Below are 19486 nucleotides of genomic sequence, written 5' to 3' on the forward strand. Positions count from 1 at the left end.
GGCAATTTCTTCACTGACAACCTCTCAGCACTAATTAGGCTTTCACACTAATGCTAGAACCCCAATGTTGTATTCACATAAAAGATTACAAGACTGGAGTGAACTACAATGTCTATTTTCCCATTCCACAAGGTATACTGTTGTTTTTGATGAGAGCACTGTTTTAATCACTAAACATGTAAAATAATCTCATAATATCCTAACCATATTTCCATCCCTAGCAGATGAAAAACATGTGTAAATACTGAGCCTTCTATTAATATAATAGTTTTATCCTTTTTTTATAACTTAACAGCAGTTTATTGTAAGGAACAGTATTTTATATTTTACAGATTACTTTGTTATGAACTTCTTAAGTAGGCAAAACTAGATGTGACATAGGAGATCCACTATCCAGTCATTTTTAATAACTGATCCCAAGCAACTACTCCAAAGATGGGGGAAATGAGGTTTCATCCTCTTTCATCTTAGGCTATTTCCCCCAATCTAAATCAGCCCTCTCAAGCTATTCATTTATTTAAATGCCACCAACACATATTTCAAGGCAGAGTACAATATATACAACAAAACATAAAACACCATAAAAACAATATAAAATGATCATGAAAATGACTTGCTAATCAAGAAAGTTTTAACAGCTGCGCAGGTCCTAATGGCATAAAAAGATCTTTATGAAAGTAATAAGGGTGTCTGCTAAATCTCTGCTGAAAGAGTATTTATTCCACAGGTCAGATGTGGAATGTCCATCTTCTAGCAGAGACCAGTCAGTCCACTCTAACATGTGGGACAACTAACAGCACTCTTCTGGATGATCTCAGTGATTGATCACCAATCACAGGTTCAGGCAGTCCTTAAGATATCCTGGACCCAAAGTTGTTCAGGCCTTGTCCAAGAGCATATGGGCAGCCAGGGGAGGGGTTTTAGCAGAGGTGCTGCATGCTATTGGCCATCTGACACCATCAGCAGCCTAGCCCCTGCATTCTGCATTAGCTGGAACTTCTAGACCAGGCCCAAGTGCAGCCCCAGATATAGCCCACTGCAGTAATCCAGTCTCAAGGTTACCTCTACCCGAACTAGCCCAATCATGATACGGCCAAAACGGTTCCAGAGAAAGCAGGTAAAAGGCACTACTAACTACACCTCCAAGCTTTATACCTGCTTCCAGAGGAGTGCAACCCCATCCAGAACTGGAAATTTGTCAATAGCTTCCAGACCCAGAAACTGCCTCCCCATAAAGCCTTCGTCTTGCGCTTCTCCCGACAAAGTTAATAGCAGGGTGATGGGTTGCAATTTAGATCAGGAGAATGTGAGGGAAACTGTATGTGAAAAAAGGGTTAAACATTTCACCAGCACTTCAAAGTAGCTGTGTGAGGATGGATAATCACTAAAAAGCCATGAAGAAACCTAGCCACAGATCACCCACATTACATATAGTTTAACCTTAGTCTTTCAGAACAGCCTCTCAATTATATACGAATATAAAGGTGCATGCCAGCTGGTTTCCTTTTGTACATACTGTACTTGGGATAGCTCAGTTGGTAGAGCATGAGACTTTAATCTCAGAGTCATGGGTCTGAGCCCAAGATTGAGCAGGTTTCCTGCATTGCAAAGGGTTGGGCTAGATGAGCCTTGTGGTCCCTTTCCAACTCTATGATTCTATGAAGCACAAGCCAAACATTTTTATCTGGCTATCTAATTTAGAAACCCTGGCATTTCTTCCCAAGGCTTTCAGTACAAGAGCTATTCTTTTTTAAAAAAGGATAAAAGTCCATCTCTCTGCATCTGACAAGTTTACTCTGCTCTAGACAGTAGGGGGAAGCATAATAACTGGGCAAGCAATTTGATGAAACAACAGCAAGTAACTAGTGGATTCAGTGTCTGCCACAACAGCTGACTCATCTCAAGCTTAAATGTTATAACAACAAAGAAAAATAAGCTTATTTTAAACAAGAAGTTTATTTAAACAACAAGACGCTTTACTTGAAGGGAAAACTATCCAAGATCAATTTTTTGTTTAGAGTAATTTACCCCTACTTAAAGACAGATTGCTCTACATGTAACAGCTACGTACAAAAAAGTTATAAAATCGTCCTTGGTTGTACAACGATAAAAGAAAAACATTGAAATTATCCAATCAAATAAGGTATGCAAGGTTTTTGTTTTTCAACAATGAGAGCAAAATAACTTACTGGAATATAAAGATAAAAGTTAGAGGAGCATGCCATGGAGGAATGGGGCATTTTCACAGACCAGTTTGTTTTTACCACCCCATCTCCATATGATGTTGATCAAAACATACCATTGGCCATTTAGTTAAAAAAAATATGCATGTCTGTGCACATACACCAGTTACGTTATGTACAATAGAAGGAATAGGAAAAGAAATCAAAGAGAGAAAAGCTATACTGCAGTAGTCAAGATGTGGCTGAACCAAGTCTCGTTTTTCTAATTGTGAATGTGTTGTCTGTGGGAAAGGGAGTTTGGTTCTCTTTTAGTAGACTCCTCCTGTCTGCTGCTGGAACACATCAATTGTATCTTCGTCCTCCATTTCCAACTGCATGGAAAAGATTTAAAATTCAATTCAAAGTATAACAAATGACACAATCGAAACATTTTTATTCGCATTTCTCATGCTCTAAAACAGGCATCCCCAAACTTCGGCCCTCCAGATGTTTTGGACTACAATTCCCATCTTTCCCAACCACTGGTCCTGTTAGCTAGGGATCATGGGAGTTGTAGGCCAAAACATCTGGAGGGCCGCAGTTTGGGGGTGCCTGCTCTAAAGAGAACTACAAGCAAATACAGGAGCCTAAAGACTGCAATGTGGTTGTAACACTAAGTCCACTAATGTACCTAAACTAGAAAACAAGGCTGCATTACAGAATGAGTGAACTGAATTCTGTTGGTCCTGCCAGACTCAATGGATTGGATCAACAGAAGCACAAATGGCACAGAGCTTGTGCAATGGGGCTTTCCTGGTTTATCTGCCCCAGGTGTCTCTCAAAAGCCACTCCATGGGGAGCAAAGGCCTCTCCAGAATGGCATAGTATGGGCATCCGGGGGGGAGGGGTTGAGAGCTACTGTAGCATGGGAAGACTGACAGAATTCAGGAAAGGCTATCTTGCCTGCATGCCACTTGTGCAAGACACCTTTGAATCAAAGCCAACAGAGATTAATAATCCAGAGTTAATTATAGTAAACATAAGTGCATTTTCTGTAATTAAGACAGAAGAATTGTACTATTCACTTGTCAGGATGATGAATCCATAGCAATAATAATGTATTTCTGTACAGGAATCAGATTAAAACTTCCTACATCTGCAATGAAGGCTAAAGTATTAGGATGGCACAGGGAGAATTGGGTAAAATTCAAATTGTACTTTTAGGTGGTCGCAAACTGCATTCAGGACCCGATTATCAAGAAGTTGGACATAAAGTCTTTAAATAAAAATATTGTTGCATTTGGCAATTAACTGAATAAATGTTCTTACATACAGCAGTGTTAGTTGCAAATCAGCATGACCTACCTATTAACATGGATAAGATCTATTATTAAACTATTTCTTAGCTGATATTTGTATTCTTATTATGTTTTCACTCTAGCAGAAACTTTAGCAGCTTTTTTCTTACCTGTGCAGGTGTATCTGTTTCATTGATTGGCTGCCCATCAAACCGGAATCTGATTTGCCTCATTGACAAACCCTACATAAATACAAATTTAAAAAAGGAAGTCTAAATTACTTTTCAGCTGAACCAAACAGCTACCACAAGCCATCATACTTATCTTGCCAATCTTTGCATTTACAAAAAGCACATTATCGAGCAGTAAATTAAGTTTTGCTTGTGTAGTAAAAGTGTTCAGCAGTGCCCCTACTGGTAGCATTTAGGAGATGGTAGATAAATTTTTAAGCCCAAAAGCAGTGATTTGAGATCACAATTGGGAGTGAACTTGAATGAGACTTTAGGGTGGCAAATCTCAGAAGGACTGACATTTCAGAAGTGTAGCACTTAATGTACCCCATTAGTGGAAGCCCTGTGCAAGGACTTCCAATTGTACAAGAAGTCTCTCTCTCCCTCCCTACCCCTCAAAATTGGCTGGAGGTGGTAGAACCCCACAAACAGCATTGGAGGGGGGGAGAGAAGTGACAGTCCCACCTGGCAAGCTGCAATGCTTCTGCAGTCAGAATATTTGTAATAATGCTACACTGAACTTCACCCACAGCCAAAGCAGAGAAACAGGAATATCTTTCTAGGTTTATTGCACTGCATTGCAAACATCTAACAAAACCGCTGTTTCTGCACTTATGAGTTCTGCAAGACACAACAAAAGCATTTCAGAGTAAGAGATGTCAAGGCTGTATATTAAGCTTAAAATTCTCTTTTTTCCACTTAAGTGCAGTTTCTCTCTCATTCTTTTGCTTATACGTACCATCATTTTGGCCACTAGGAAACTTCAATTACCAAAACAGAAGTCAATGTTTGCTCCCAAAATGTTACATAGGCTAGACATCTTGAAAAGTTATAGAACTGATCCTATTAGGCTGTGAATATTAAATATGCCTATTATTTGGGCATGTTTTTGAAACAATGTGAAGATGATAGAACCTTAGGAGCATTGTTACCTTGAATGAGTGTGCATTGGTCCTTACTTCCAGCTAGTCCAGAAGTAAAATAAACTATCATGACTAATCCCATATACTGTAAATCCAAACTGCTCTGCCCCCTTTAACCCATTGCTTTGCTGCATACTTTTAGGGCTGCCACTTAACTACATGAACTGACACATTCTACCACAAGTAGAAATTTGTCACTTGTAACATACTGTAGAAGGTAAAGGACCCCTGACCATTAGGTCCAGTCGTGACCGACTCTGGGGTTGCAGTACTCATCTCATGTTATTGGCCGAGGGAGCCGGCGTATAGCTTCCAGGTCATGTGGCCAGCATGACAAAGCTGCTTCTGGCAAACCAGAGCAGCACATGAAAACACCGTTTACCTTCCCACTGTAGCGGTACCTATTTATCTACTTGCACTTTGACATGCTTTCGAACTGCTAGGTTGGCAGGAGCTGGGACCGAGCAACGGGAGCTCACCCCATCACGGGGATTCGAACCACCGACCTTATGATCAGCAAGCCCTAGGCTCTGTGGTTTAACAATTTAGCCCAATTGTTACCGTGTTTCCCCTTTTTTAAGACACCGTCTTATAACTTTTTTCCCTCAAAAAAACACACGGTGGCTTATTTTCAGGGGGTGTCTTTTTTTCTTTCTTTTTTTTAAAGTGCCGGTACAACTGGGTCCCACTGGCTCAGGATGCTCAGCGCTCTCTTCCACGCGCATTATCAGCACCACACTCTAGCCAACTGAGCTATCCAGGTTTTACAACATAATACTGTAACATAATGCACAACATGATGTACATAACATCCATTAAATGAAACAAGAAAATAAGGAGATTATTTAAATACAATACATAATACATAGCAAGCAATTGCAGCAATTGAAACTGGGATTTTTTAATGCTACGTGTGTCCTCTACCATTATTGCTGTCAACCAGGCTGGCAGCAGCTCTCCAGGATTTCAAACTTGGGGGTACCTGGGGGTTAAACCTGGGATCCTTATGCATACAGAGCACAGGGTGCTCTGCCACTTTGTTATGGTCCTTTCCGTTTTCTGCCTCTTCTATTCTCTCCCTTTCCCCTCCTACCCATCCTGAGTCAAGGGCTCTCCTTCCTTGGAGGCTTTTAAGCAGAGGCTGGATGGCCACCTGCCATGTATGACCTAGCTGAGATTTTTGCATTGTAGGGGGTTGGACTAGATGACCCCCGAGGGTCCCTTCTAACTCTACAATTCTACCGATTCAACAAAGGGCATCATTATCACCATCACCAAACTGGTCCAAGCAACTAAGGAGAACGTCTTGCGTACACCCCTGTCCTTTTGATTGGCAGCTAAGCTTCGCCTGGCCGGCTTCCGAGTTGCAGCACCCGATTCTGCAAAGCTCGCCGCGCCGATGGGAGGACGCCCGCCTGCCTGCCGCGCAAGAAGTTAGGCAGAGCCGCACAAGCTGCACAAACTCTGCAAAGAGGCGGGGGCGGGGGCAGTCCTGCCGAACGGGTTGAGTAACCCCGCCGGCGGGATACGGAGATGGCGTAAGGGAGCTGCCTGCTTCTGAGGCGGCCTTTCGAGAGCCTCGGGCGGCAGAGAGGCGCTCCAGGGCCGGCGGCTCTCCTCGGGGACGGGAAGAGCCGCATTTCCTGAGGGGAACAGCCTGCGGGCTGGGCTCTGGGGAGGGGTGGGAAGGTGCTTGGCCCCTGCTGCCCCCTCAGCTGTGAGGTAAACCTGAAACGAGCCCACGCTTTTCCCTCCGCAAGCAACGAGCCCCTCTCTCTTTCCTCCTGACGCTCGTGCCCTTGGTGCTCCGTGCGGGAAGGAGGGGGAGAGGAGCGGCGTCAGCTCTCGGCAAGGAGGCCAGGGCAGCTGAATGATGAGCCAAAGAGGAACCTGCGCGGCACCTTTTCTCTGTCGGGGAGGGGGGGGAGAGAGACGCGATCACAAACATACAGAGAGAGACAGACGCGCACACAGGGGGAGAGAGAGAGAAAGACGCACAGGGAGAGAGAGAGACGCGCACGCACACACAGAGAAAGAGACGGACGCACACACACACACACAGAGTGTGCAGCGCTGCTTCGCACTTTGTCAGCGCTGCAGCCGCCGCCACTTCCGAGCGCCAACCCGACCTGGCAGGCTTCCTCCTCCTGCCATGGCCGGCATTGCAGGAGCTGGGTCCTGCTGGCTTGTGCCCTCGGTGCTCCGTGCGGCACTGCTGCACGCTTTATCGGCGCTGCAGCTGCAGCCACCGCTTCCGGGCACCGACCCGACCCAGCAGGCTTCCTCCTCCTGTTGCAGCCAGCATGCTGGGTCCCGCTAGCTGATTGGGGCGCTCAGTGGTCTTGCTCCGCACATCGCGGAAGTATGGCTTATTTTCGGGGTATGTCTTACATTTCTCAAATGATTAAAAACCCTGCCATGGCTTACTTTTTGACTACGTATTAAAAAGGGGGAAACACGGTACTTTCAGCACCAAAGGCCAAAGCTACATTTCTCATGTGCTCAGTTTATAACTAATTATTATTTTACTGTTTTAATTAAACTGCTTAGAGGTTTTCTCTAAACCATGCCAGATGATTTTTTTAACCCCACATTTTAGGCTAGAAACAGATTCTCATAGGGAAGACTGGCAATTTAGGGTTTTTTTTAAAACAAACAAACAAACACAAAACCCTCTCACAGCCACAATTTTCTCCAGTCAAATTTGAAGTAATCAGGTGTGTGCCCACTTTCAGTATGGCAGCAGTGAGGCCCACAAGGCTTCCACATTTGGACTGTGTAGCCATTGTGATCAAGCAGTTTACTTGCACTTGAAATCATATATGACATCAGGCATGGTGCAGGTAAAGGGTCAGGGCTAGCAAGACATCATGCCTTTGCTCTTATGGTTTGATATCAAAATGCATGGGCAAAAACAGGTCACAGGACATCGCTGTGGCATCAGGTGATTGATAGGTGGTAAGCCCTGCAAAACCTAGCCCACGGGGTCAACAAGCATCCAGCTCTGACTCCTGGAACACAGGAAGGAATCTTGCGTCTGACATACACTATGGGTCAGGAACAGTCTTCAGCTCTGGAATTCATCCTTGTTGTGCAGTGCTTCCATAACACTGGAAAGGCCCAGCAAAGCACAAAGCAGACCCATCTCTCCCTCCAAGCTTGGATATAGGGACAGAAAAGAGATTGTCTCACTGTGCATCAGAGGTGTTGGGGCTAGTTATGCTTGCCATAGCAAGAACTTATGGACCTCTGCAGCATACCATGCATAATTATGTACCTGCTTGATCCAATGCATCAATGATCCTGCCTTACCATTTTCCTAAGTTTTTTCCCTTTGTCCTCATGAAATGCTGCATCTTAGTCTCATTATTTCTTTGCATATTTTGTATTATACTTTCAGTGTTTAGTGATGCTTGGATATAGAATATCTTTAGCAAACATTATGTTGGAAGACTGCCATGCTCTTGCTCCTCAACAATTACATGGAAGTCTACTAAAATGCGCTCCACTGAAGTATTCCCAGAATAATCAACAGTTTCTTTCATCCAAAAATTATCCCTCATCCTCAGCTTAAGTCAAGACACAAACTTTTGCAAAAGACAGAGCTAGCTTAGGAAGTAGAAGGCACTTCATCCACTCTATGGTAAAGCCACAACACAATTTATGAGAAGACTGTCAGAAGAAGAACCTGCAGTGTAAGCACTCAGTCTGGTACAAACCTTAGGGTAAAGTCTGTTCACAGTCCTTCAGTGAAAACCTAACAGGAGAACTATTGTTCACAACTTACAAATATCATATTTAAAGTTTGTGAATATAAGCGCTATGCCCTAGCCATGTTAACAACAAGTGGTAGAGCAAGCTAACTTCAGAGATCAACTTCACCCTGACATGTACATAATCTCAAAAGATTCAAATGCTTTGTGTTAATATTCTTACATTGTGCTATTACTATGGAAACTGTTCCCATTTTATTTATTACGTTGCAGTAGTCTTAAGTCTTCTAAAGCTGCAACATAGAAGTATGCACCTTTTGGAGCAGATTTATTTCCAAGCCAGAAGAGTGAGAAAACAGACCGTAAGATGAAAACATTGCTCAACTTTCCCCAAACTAAACCAAACTCAACTGCAAAAACAGGTGTCATAACTTAATACTACCTCAACCTGCTATAATAAAATTATTCCAAACAATGCAAAAGCAAATACCATAAAATTTAACTATCACCATATTCAAAATGCCTAGACTTGCTTTCTTCTGTTTTGTTTTCTGTTTTTGCTTCGTTCACCAAGCTGGAAAACTCAAAAAGGAATGTAGCACTTATTTTCTAAATAGGTGGGAGCTATCGAGAAAGCCGAACTGAGAATGAAGCTTTTCCTTGAGTACTGAATATCATGAAAGGATGCACTTTCATTACATGTAGAATTGTACATGTTTACTACAGCGTTAATAGGCATGAAGGTGCCTCAAAATGTTTATTTGAGTATTCATACAGTCTTCTCACCTGTCGTTCACAATAGGCTTTCATTAGTTTGCTAAGTGGTGTATGCCTTTTAATCTTAAACTGCACCACAGATCCATCTTGCCCTGCAACCTTCAGATTAATGTGGTCATTATTTTCAGTCTTCACACCTTCCTGTAATGGGGAAAAAGCATAATGATTTTAAAGTTATTCCATCTAGTAATGAATCCTCAAGTTCAATATGCATTATCACAACCAGAGTTCTCAAAGACTAGCCACTACAGCTTTCAGTTTCAGAAATATCATTCATTAGTAAGTGGTTTTAGTGGCCTGTTGCCAACTAACAAATGGTTCATAGTAGACAGGTCAATTAGATCACTGCAACTATTTCTACGCTTTATGTTTTGAACTAAACATAGATTTCACTTGGTTTATCTACTATACAAGATTCACAACAATACATGGCAATACTAAAACTAACAAACCTCATTAAGTTTGCAATTCTACACAAACTTACCTGGAAGTAAGCACAAGTGAGCTCAATGGGGCTTACCAACTCAGACATTTCATTCTAAATCACCCAATAAAACTAACCAGCACCATATAATGATGAATTTAAGAGCCAAAGTGCTCTTGACTTACTATATGGGGAAAGAGTTTTAAAGGTTAAGACAGCAGCATGCAGCTGTAAAGAGCACAATAGTTAATTTTATCCTTCTTAGGAAAGCTTCAGCTATTCTTGGAGCTTTAGCTACAGACCTGATAATTACCAACACCTCTCTTGCTTTATTTAAACTAAAGGCAAGCATTAAGTTATTGTTCTAGTGTATTTATGTACACAACTCTGAAGCACAGCCTCATAATGCATGCAACTATTCTTGTTTTATTCTGTTCCTTCAGCATAATGAGAACAGAACTACTTCTCTTTTTCTTTCTTAAAATAACTCCAGCACTGCAAAAAAAGAAGACATTTTCTAAAGTTTTGGATCTGAGTTTAGGGTTCAAATCCCCTCTGCCATAAAGTTCACTGGGTGTTACTGAGCTAGTTACTGTCTCTCAGCTTTAACCTACTTCACAGGGTTGTTATGGGGTTCAAATTGGGAGGGGGGAACTATGCAATCCAGCATAAATTACTCGGCAGAAACACTGGATAAAAATATAATAAATATAGTAAGAGGAAAAGAAAAATAATGTATCTTAAAATGTGCTTATCTTCTCTCTCTCTCACTCAACAGGGTTAAAAAAAAAACCACCACCACCACCACCATAAAGACACCTTAGGAGCTTTTTAGCTTTTACCTTAAGAAACGTAAGTAACAGAAAGTTACTTTGCAAGCATGCCTACCAGTTTTTAAAAACCTACCACTCAGGGTCTGGGTAAGGTTCCTCCACACTATGCTGTAAGCTATGCAGGTATGCTGGGGTGCCACTTAAAAGGGCACCGTTTGACCTTAAGAACATTCCCTATTTCTGATCGCTACGAGCTCAGAGCCTCATGGAACAACTCGTACCTTTTAAGAACCCATGACTATGCCCATCCCATTAAGTTCACAGTACGCCCGACTCCACACAACAGACGTTCCTGTGGCCTACCTCCGATGCACCTAAGACACACGCACAAAAATACAAAACCACAGGCGCCACACGGCCCTCACGATGCAAGGCTTTGCAAAGAGCTCCTGGAAGGGGCAGCAGCGAAGCCCCACACCTCCGATCTCGCCCTTGCACACTCCCGCACACAAAGCAAACTCCATCCAAAAGACACGCACGCACAGAACACCACCACCTTCGCCCCCTTTTGTAGGGGAAAAAAAACGTTCCTCTGTTCAACCGCCTTGAGCGGCGGGCGGGATCCCGCGGAGTCCGCAAGAGGAAAGAGGTTTTTCGCGCAGCCAACATTTTGGCGCCTCCGAAGTCACATTTAAAACGAGGCGTACGTAGGAAAAGGAGGGAGGGAAGGAAGGAGGGAGAGAGGGAAAGGAAAAGCCAGGCCACCCAGAGGCCAGTTACCTCCGCGGGGAAAGAAAGAGGGGTTACCTGCCGCCCAGGGGCCACTCAGGGAGCACAGCAAGCAGCGTGCAGGGCGGCCGGGAAGGAAGCGACACAAAGAGGGGCCTTCCCATCGCCATCGCCATCCCCCACCCCGGTCAATAAGGCTGCGGACGGCGCCCGGCACACGAGGGACTAGCGCCTCTTTCTTGCAGAGGAAGGGGGCCACAACAACAACAACAGAAACCCGAGAGAGAAGGAGCCGTTCCGCAGCCCTCCGCAGGAGCAAGGGAGGCTCCCCGCTGTAAGGAAAGGGAGCTCCCCGGGGGGCACCCCCTTCCCTTCCTTCCCCCTGCCCTGGAAAGAAATCTGATTTAAGGCGGAGAGGGGGAGGGGGTGGAAAATGGCGCGCAAGAACCGGCGCGGCGGATCCGACGCTGCGCCGCCTCCGTCCCCGCCGCCCGTGCCGGCTCCACTGCCTCCGCTCTCGCCGCCTTCGCTCACCTTGGGCTTCTCGTCAGCCATGGCGAGTTCAGCGGGGGCCGGTCCGCTGCGAGCACCTCACACGAGCTAGTGGGGGGACGGAAGGATGAAAAAAGGCGACCGCGACGGCCGAGACAGAAAGACTGGGGGAGGGGGCGAGTGAGCGCGCACGCACTGCCGCGGGGCCGCGCCTGAGCCTGCGAGAACGCGCACGCACGGCCTCCCCCTCCCCCTCCAGTCCGCTCGCCATTGGGCCTCGGCGGGGCGAGAGCGCGCCGCGCCGTTACATAACTCGGAAGAGAACGACGGAGGGAGGAGGCAATGGCTGCGTGCGTGCGCGCACCCAGGGGGCGTCGTCCGCGCCCCTGCCCAACGTGCGCGCGCCCCGCTGGGCGCAGCGAGCATTGCTCTTGCTCGTGAAGAGGGTATTGTCTTTTCAAAATGGCCGCCGGGCCTGTGTGACTGCAGAGATCTCCAGCTAGCCAATTTGCACTTTCCATCAAGTTAGCATGGCTATGATTTACATGGGCCTGCTAAACAGCAAATCTCTCTGCCATTTCAATTGTTCCTTTTCATTTGGTTAATGGGCTAGCCACGTTAATCCTTGTTAGATTTCTGTGTACAACCATTCTATCTCTGTTGCACCAGGTATCACCCAAAGTAGGTCCCTGCTTTCCTGGATGTTAGCTGAAGTTTTCTTGTACCAACTCCATAATTTCTCTTTCTATCCCAGTAAATAAATTGTAATGCATGCATATGTTAAATTGCTATTACACTGAAGTCTACCCATCTACTGATGAAAAACTACAAAATATCAATTTCCTCGTTATTTTACATGGAAACTGAACCTGTACACATTACTAATATTCACTGATAATTTCTTTTCACTTTCCAAATTAATACACCTTGATCTCAAATTTCCAGAAAGGAAACCACATTGATTCTGGAATAAGCCCATCACTGATGTATTAAGAAAGAATATTTACATAATCCTCAAATATGAACAGGAAAATTGTGTTGCTATTATAATAAACTTGCTTTAATCCCCTGAATATCCTAGTGCAGGGGTAGGCAACCTAAGGCCGGTGGGCCGGATGCGGCCCAATCGCCTTCTAAATCCGGAATCAGCATGTTTTGGTCCGGGAATCAGCATGTTTTTACATGAGGAGAATGTGTGCTTTTATTTAAAATGCATCTCTGGGTTATTTGTGGGGCATAGGAATTCGTTCATTCCCCTCCCCCCAAATATAATCCGGCCCACCACACTGTCTGAGGGACAGTGCACCGGCCCACGGCTGAAAAAGATTGCTGACCCCTGCCCTAGTGGAACAGTGGTTTCCACTGTGTTCATTTATCTGGGGCCCCTTGATGAGAGGGGCAGATAAGCTTCCCTTAAAAAACTTCACTACTGTTTATCTTCCCTGTATAGTGCAGTCACTGGGAAGTGTTGAGTGTATTCTTGGTTCACCTGGGGCCCAGCAGACTTGCCAGTTTTCCACACTGTGTGTGCAAATAGAAATTAGAAGACAATTGATGTGTGTGATAGAGAATAGGCATAAATGCACAAAAAGCAACTGGTCAACTATTGTATTTTTGGGTAGAGCTTTGCTATAGCTTTGGTACACCAGAATACCACTAATGCTGTTGGTGTGACATAGTTCATATTTGGTCCCCACTCTGCGCTTAGCTCTCACCAGTGGTTCCTAGAAACTGTCAGCATATGTCGGCGGCTACACCCTAAAAAACAGCTTCCACTGACCAGCTAAACCAGATGAGGGTAGTCAATGGACTTTCCAATGCATGCAAAGACAGGTTCCAGTGGACTGAGCGGACAAGACCAATAGTGGGACCAACAGTAAAAAAAAGGTGATTTCTGCATGTGCTGTGAGAGGGATATGAGGGGCCGATGAGTCTTGTCAACCTGGGAAGGAAAACTCTGGTCCTAAACCTCTGCTGCCTTGCGGGATATCTTCGGGAGAGTAAAAGGCTAAGGAGTAAACCAAGCAAATCTGGAGTGGAGTCCCTTGAATGATTGGAAAATGCCTTGTACGCCTTCTGGCAATTCCTGCAGCCAAGCTAGTGCCAAATGTATTGCTCTGCTTTCCTTTGGACCACAGCAGTGAGGCTAAGAGGAGGGTCATGTCATCAGGGCAGTCTACAACCTCTATACACACTCTCCAAGCTTGCGCCCAGAGGAGGTCACTTCAGTGCTGCTAGTGCAACAGTTTGACTTTAACCTTGGAGGCGCACTTCATTTTCTCTCAGGACAGACGGATGTCAACAAGAACAATTCTTCCTCAGCACATAAGATGAAAAGCACAAGTCCCCCAAATCACAGAATGGACCACTGATGATGTCCATTCTTGCAGCCTCCATGAGGACTTCCACTGAGGACTTCCACCAATCATGGGCCAGCCCTATGACAGTGCCTCCATGGAAGAAGCCAATCCATTCACAGAAACTAAGTGACATTTCTATTACATATCCCCATTTCACTCTGCACACAACACACCTGGCACAATGACACCACAGCAGCAGCAATTGCTTGAATTACTATGCACAAGTAGGAATAAATCAATAGCTGGGAGTTCCAAGAGATCCTCACACATCAGTTTGAATCTTAATTCCACACAGATTTCCATGGCACAATAGTTCAAGACTAACAGGGTGGGGGATTGAAGCCTTTTTGTAGGCATGGAAGGGAACTAGGAAAGCCCCAATCACACAAGAGCAACTTCCATTAGCTCACTGAGAAGGGCATGTGGTTGAGAAATGAAACACGAGTTCAAGTCCCACTCAGACAAGATCTGGAGTGAAAAGGTCCTCCTCACCTTCTGCATGCCAAGCTGACAAAAGTTGTATCAGAGTGAGAATAGGAGAGAACTGAGAGTCAAAACCTCTGCATGTTCTTCAAAGCAGGTCTATACCTACTCAGCTACAACAGGAGACAACCAACATGGCCAATTTATCACCTCGCAGCTGTCAGCATGGAGAGAGAGCTCAGGTTTCACATGTAAAGGTAAAGGTACCCCTGACCGTTAGGTCCAGTCGCGGATGACTCTGGGGTTGGGTGCTCATCTCGCATTATTGGCCGAGGGGGGGCGGCGGCGTACAGCTTCCAGGTCATGTGGCCAGCATGACTAAGCTGCTTCTGGCGAACCAGAGCAGCACACGAAAATGCCGTTTACCTTCCTGACAGAGCGGTACCTATTTATCTACTTGCACTTGATGTGCTTTTGAACTGCTAGGTGGGCAGGAGCAGGGACTGAGCAATGGGAGCTCACCCCGTTGCGGGGATTTGAGCTGCCGACCTTCTGATCGGGAAGCCCTAGGACACCCCAGATTCAAACCCAGCATTCAAATCCACTAATATGGGACCCCGAAAATGGGGTGCCTTAGCCATGCAGCTATTTTGGCCCATCTCTATTAATGGCAGGCTCTGTGTGTCAGGCTAGTTATCATTTCAGTAGGCCTCGTTGTTCTACCAACTATCCCATACATATGGCATAGTAGCAGTAGCCATCCCACTTGTGCCCTCTGAGAGGCCAGCCGGCATACAATGCAGAATATGAGTGAGCAGAGTGTCGGGGTGACTCACCAGAGCCTTTGCAGCAACAAGGTTCCAACAACCCCCAGCTGAAGTCTGATTAAAATAAGGAGAGGGGAGGGTATCCTAGCAGCAAAGAAACACCACAACACCTTAATTAAAGCTTGTATTGAATGGTATCTGGGATGGAGTGGGTTCTGAAAGTCAGAAGGGCACAGGGGGGGGCGCAGGAAGCTGCCAACTAGTCATCACAGCAAAGCTCCTCTGCCTTTGGCAGCTGAATAAAATACAGCAAAGTAGCAAGTGTTTCCTTACACAACTGTGGCACGGAGCTGGCAAAGGTACAGGAGCCTGTCTTTAACAAGTAGGTTTGGCAACGCAACCCTTCAGAAGTACAGCTGGAAGTCCTCTGACAATTGCATACTAGTCACATCGAGCTGCTGTGGAGAGCGAAGGCGGAGAATGAGAATGAAGTTTATAGAGGGAGAGGCACCACTTCAGCACTGCTCCACTTGTATCAACCTTTCCCCCACTGTGGGGCAGTGGCGTATACAGTGATTGAGTAAATACTTACCTCTTCCCTGTAGGGAGTTGCGAACTTGATAAAAGCCTTGCAGGTTCAGAAGTAAATTCCATCGAGTCCAGCATTTTTCACAGGGGTCAACCAGACCACAAGCAAGACCCCTCCACTGTAGTTGTTCTCCAGCAAATATTATTCAGAAGAATAATGCCTCTGATCATGGATTAATGTGGCCATAATGACCAGTAGCACCTGGCAGCCTTGTTCTCTTTTAATGCCATCTATCTTGTTGCTCATTGGCACATCTCGTGACACCAAATTCATTTAGTTTAATGAAGCAGTGCATGAAGAAGTATTTATTTTTGTCTCTCCTCTATATCCCACCTTTCACCTTCACTGAACGGCTCTGGGTTCTAAGTGTTTCAAAGAGGAAGAAAAACCTTTGCCCCCTTCTGCACATGTCTCTCTCTCATGTCCCTGTCCTTTTATTCTTTTTTTAAAAAACCCAATGTCAGGCCTAGCAACAGCGGTCGCCATTGGCAGGTGCTTACCAATGGTCCATGCCTACTGGAAGGCACATCAACTGATTAGCCGTATTGTTTAGCCTGAGAGATAGTAGCCTAGCAACAGGGGTAGATGGAGAGGCAGGTCCTCCAGCAAGTGGAACCACTGCTGCTCACCAGTTAAAATCTTCCACGCTATATCTGGAACCCAAAAAAACATTGCTCAAATGATCCTACACTCTTGGGAAATGCCCCAGAGTTACTGTGGTACCAGCAGCAGCCAGTGAGACTAAATTTCCCCCCTGCTGCATGCCAGGCTTGGTACCCACCTGCCTCAAGGTAAGGGGGAGCCATCACTACCACCCAGGGAGACAGGTCTTATCTTCAACCACCTGTTTCCATGGCCCCTTTAACTGCTACCTTCTTGGCTTCCCAACTTGGTGGTCAGCCTTACTGCTATATTTCCCCCCATTTTAGTTGAAGGAATTGTTGTGGAACATTTCTCAATCCCTTTTTGGTTTTACCACCCTGAATGATGTGTCATTCACAAGCTTTTCCATGTCACCTCTCATCCTTAACTCAGTTTCATTTATGAGCATGTTAAAAAACACCAATCTCACTATAAATCCTTTGTGGGGTAGGGGCGCATATTACATCCTTCCATTGTTAGAAATCTACATTTATCCTTGTTCTCTGCTTTCTGTTCTCTTCTGTTCTCTTTAACTAGTTACTGATCCATAGGAGGGTCATATTCCACAGTCTACATTTGTTTAGGCAACTGCAGTGAAAGTCTTCCTGCTTATTTAAGGGGATTACATTCTGCCTCTCAGGGCAAAGCCTGCCCAAGGTGGTTTTACAAAAGTTAATTAGCTCCAAACAACAACAACAATTAGCTTCAAACAAACAACATCAAGAATATAACACAACAATTTTCCTTTAAATACATAGTAAGAACATTGTGCTTTCGAATCATTTGCAGTGCAATCTACATGTAATGCTTTCAGTCAAGGTCTTCCTATAAGCTTCTTTCTGTCCATCCACCTATGGTCCCTACTGCTGCCTTGTCTATCAACCAAAGTTGTACTCGCACATTATAGCTTCCTCCACCTTCTGCCTTCAATGGTCCAATGTCTCCCTTTGTGCTTGCGCTAATGATGAAAATATTTTGGAATCTGAGTAGACTTCCCTTTCGAGCATGGCTCATTAGACTATCTGGACTTTCTGTTCTCCAAATCCTTTCAAGGACTCTCATCTGCAGGAGTATCCAAGCAACTGGAGGAGTAACCATGGAGGGGCTGTTCAGAGGAAAGGAAACACAAGCCCACAGGAGCCAAGGTTCATATGTCACAACAAACTGGAGTCTGGCTTGTTTGTGGTTTGTTTCCTCTCCTGCACAGCACAGTCAGGAGTGAGAGAAGAATAAAGTGTTCATGCACATTAAAACATACTTTGTTTTAAATGATGAACATAAACATAATATATGAAGAGCCTGTTGGATCAGGCCAGTGCCCCAAATAGTCCAGCATCCTGTTCTCAACAATGGTGATCAGATGCATATGGGAAGCTCACAAGCATGACCTTGAGCGCAACAGCACTATCCCTTCCTGTGGTTTCCAGCAATTGGTATTCAGAGAGAGCATACTGCTTCTGACAATGGAGATAGAATCATAGAGTTGGAAGAGACCACAAGGACCATCCAGCCAAGCAGGAAACACCATCAAAGCATTCTTGACATATGCCTGTCAAGCCTCTGCTTAAAGACCTCCAAAGGAGACTCCACCACACTCCTTGGTAGCTAATTCCACTGCCGAACAGCTCTTACTGTCAGGAAGTTCTTCCTAATGTTTAGGTGGAATCTTCTTTCTTGTAGTTTGAATCCATTGCTCCGTGTCCGCTTCTCTGGAGCAGCAGAAAACAACCTTTCTCCCTCCTCTATATGACATCATTTTATATATTTGAACATGGCATCATATCACCCCTTAACCTTCTCTTCTCCAGGCTAAACATACCCAGCTCCCTAAGCCGTTCCTCATAAGGCATCGTTTCCAGGCCTTTGACCATTTTGGTTGCCCTCTTCTGGACACGTTCCAGCTTGTCAGTATCCTTCTTGAACTGTGGTGCCCAGAACTGGACACAGAACTGTGTCCACAGTACTGGACACAGATAGAATACAGCCATCCAGGTTAGAAGCCATGATAGCCTTATCCTCTGTGAATTTGTCCAATTCTCTTTCAAAGTCATCCACAGATTAATTAAGCAGATAAACTGGACCTTTCCCATTTGCTTGCTCTCCTTCAAACACAAAAGAGTAAAACAGTGGGTTGCATCCAGAGAATTAGGTAGAATCCACAAAACACATTTAGAACATGCTGTTCTTCCCAAAGAATCCTAGGAACTGTAGTTCACAAAGGCGCAATTCCCAGCATGCATGAGAAACTACAGTTCCCAGGATCCTTTGAGAGCTCACAAACAACAGCATCTCCTGTGACAGAGATAATCTGCTGTCTTGTTCCCAGCGTATCGAAATCAGAGCTATACTACCTCTGCACATGGAGGTGCCATTTAACTGCTATGGTCTATTACAGCCTTTGATAGACATGTCCTCCGTAAATATGTCTAATCCTGTGAAACAGCAATCTGAAGTAAACCATTGGGTATTACCACAGGTTCCATAATTCTGCACTATCTAAAGGTACTGTAATTACTTTGGACATGCCTAGATCTACCATTCATCAACTTCAGTGGTTGTCTCACAGTATTCTAAATATGGCTACATCACATAATTACTAAATCACTATTATACCTGCTATTCCTCACTACTTGGAGAGAGAGGAAAAGAAAGTGAAAGAAGCTAAAAAGCACTACAGTACTGCTATGTTGTTCTGCAGAAGTATTTGGGAACTGAAATTCACTTTATCCACACAGTTGTCAGCTATGAATGAAAGAGATCTGGAGAATATAATATTAATGCAAACTGCATGTTCAAAATTATTTTTCTCAGGTTAAATATTTATCGTGTTTTATTTTATATTTTAATGCTCTTTATAAAATGTATGTGATTCAGAGTTAATGAAAACAACATTTTTAGAGTGTTTTAACCAGAATACACATAAGCATGTTTTTTTTTTAAAAAAAATTGTTTTCTACTATGGAGAAATAGGAAAAGAGATAAACATAATTCATATATTTTCAAGTGGTAATGTAGCCACGCCATGATCCTATTAAGTGGAGGTTGCCAGGGGTGGCCCATGGTGTTGCTGCACCTGAGGCAAAATGCCCCTGTGATGAAAAAGCTATTGTGGATAACCCCTTGTGGAGTCTCCCACACAGGGAAAGCTGGGGAGATCCTTTATGGGTCCCCCCTTCTTCCCAGC

The 19486-nt window shown here is 44.6% G+C and overlaps 1 protein-coding gene across 1 annotated transcript; it reads right to left on the reverse strand.

Annotated features, from left to right (window-relative positions):
- Positions 1-1937: 1937 nt before the first annotated feature.
- SUMO2 (small ubiquitin like modifier 2) lies at positions 1938-11677 on the reverse strand. The gene is made up of 4 exons (XM_035104435.3): positions 11564-11677; positions 9113-9244; positions 3631-3702; positions 1938-2554 (listed from the first exon to the last, which is right to left on the reverse strand). The coding sequence occupies exons 1-4, from the start codon at positions 11582-11584 to the stop codon at positions 2492-2494; spliced, it is 288 nt and encodes a 95-aa protein (XP_034960326.1). The 5' UTR covers positions 11585-11677; the 3' UTR covers positions 1938-2491.
- Between the last annotated feature and the right edge of the window lie 7809 nt (positions 11678-19486).

Source organism: Zootoca vivipara, chromosome 2, assembly GCF_965207765.1.
Source record: "Zootoca vivipara chromosome 2, rZooViv2.hap1.1, whole genome shotgun sequence".
Classification (NCBI taxonomy): Eukaryota; Metazoa; Chordata; class Lepidosauria; order Squamata; family Lacertidae; genus Zootoca; species Zootoca vivipara.

What these genes read in the sequence shown, in the direction of transcription:
- SUMO2 (XM_035104435.3), bottom strand. Translation starts at nt 11,584, where the DNA reads ATGGCTGACGAGAAGCCCAAG. An exon ending in TGGCTGACGAGAAGCCCAAG is followed by an intron (nt 9,245 to 11,563) that starts GTGAGCGAAGGC and finishes TCCCCATTACAG; the next exon opens with GAAGGTGTGAAGACTGAAAA. An exon ending in AAGCCTATTGTGAACGACAG is followed by an intron (nt 3,703 to 9,112) that starts GTGAGAAGACTG and finishes GTATTTATGTAG; the next exon opens with GGTTTGTCAATGAGGCAAAT.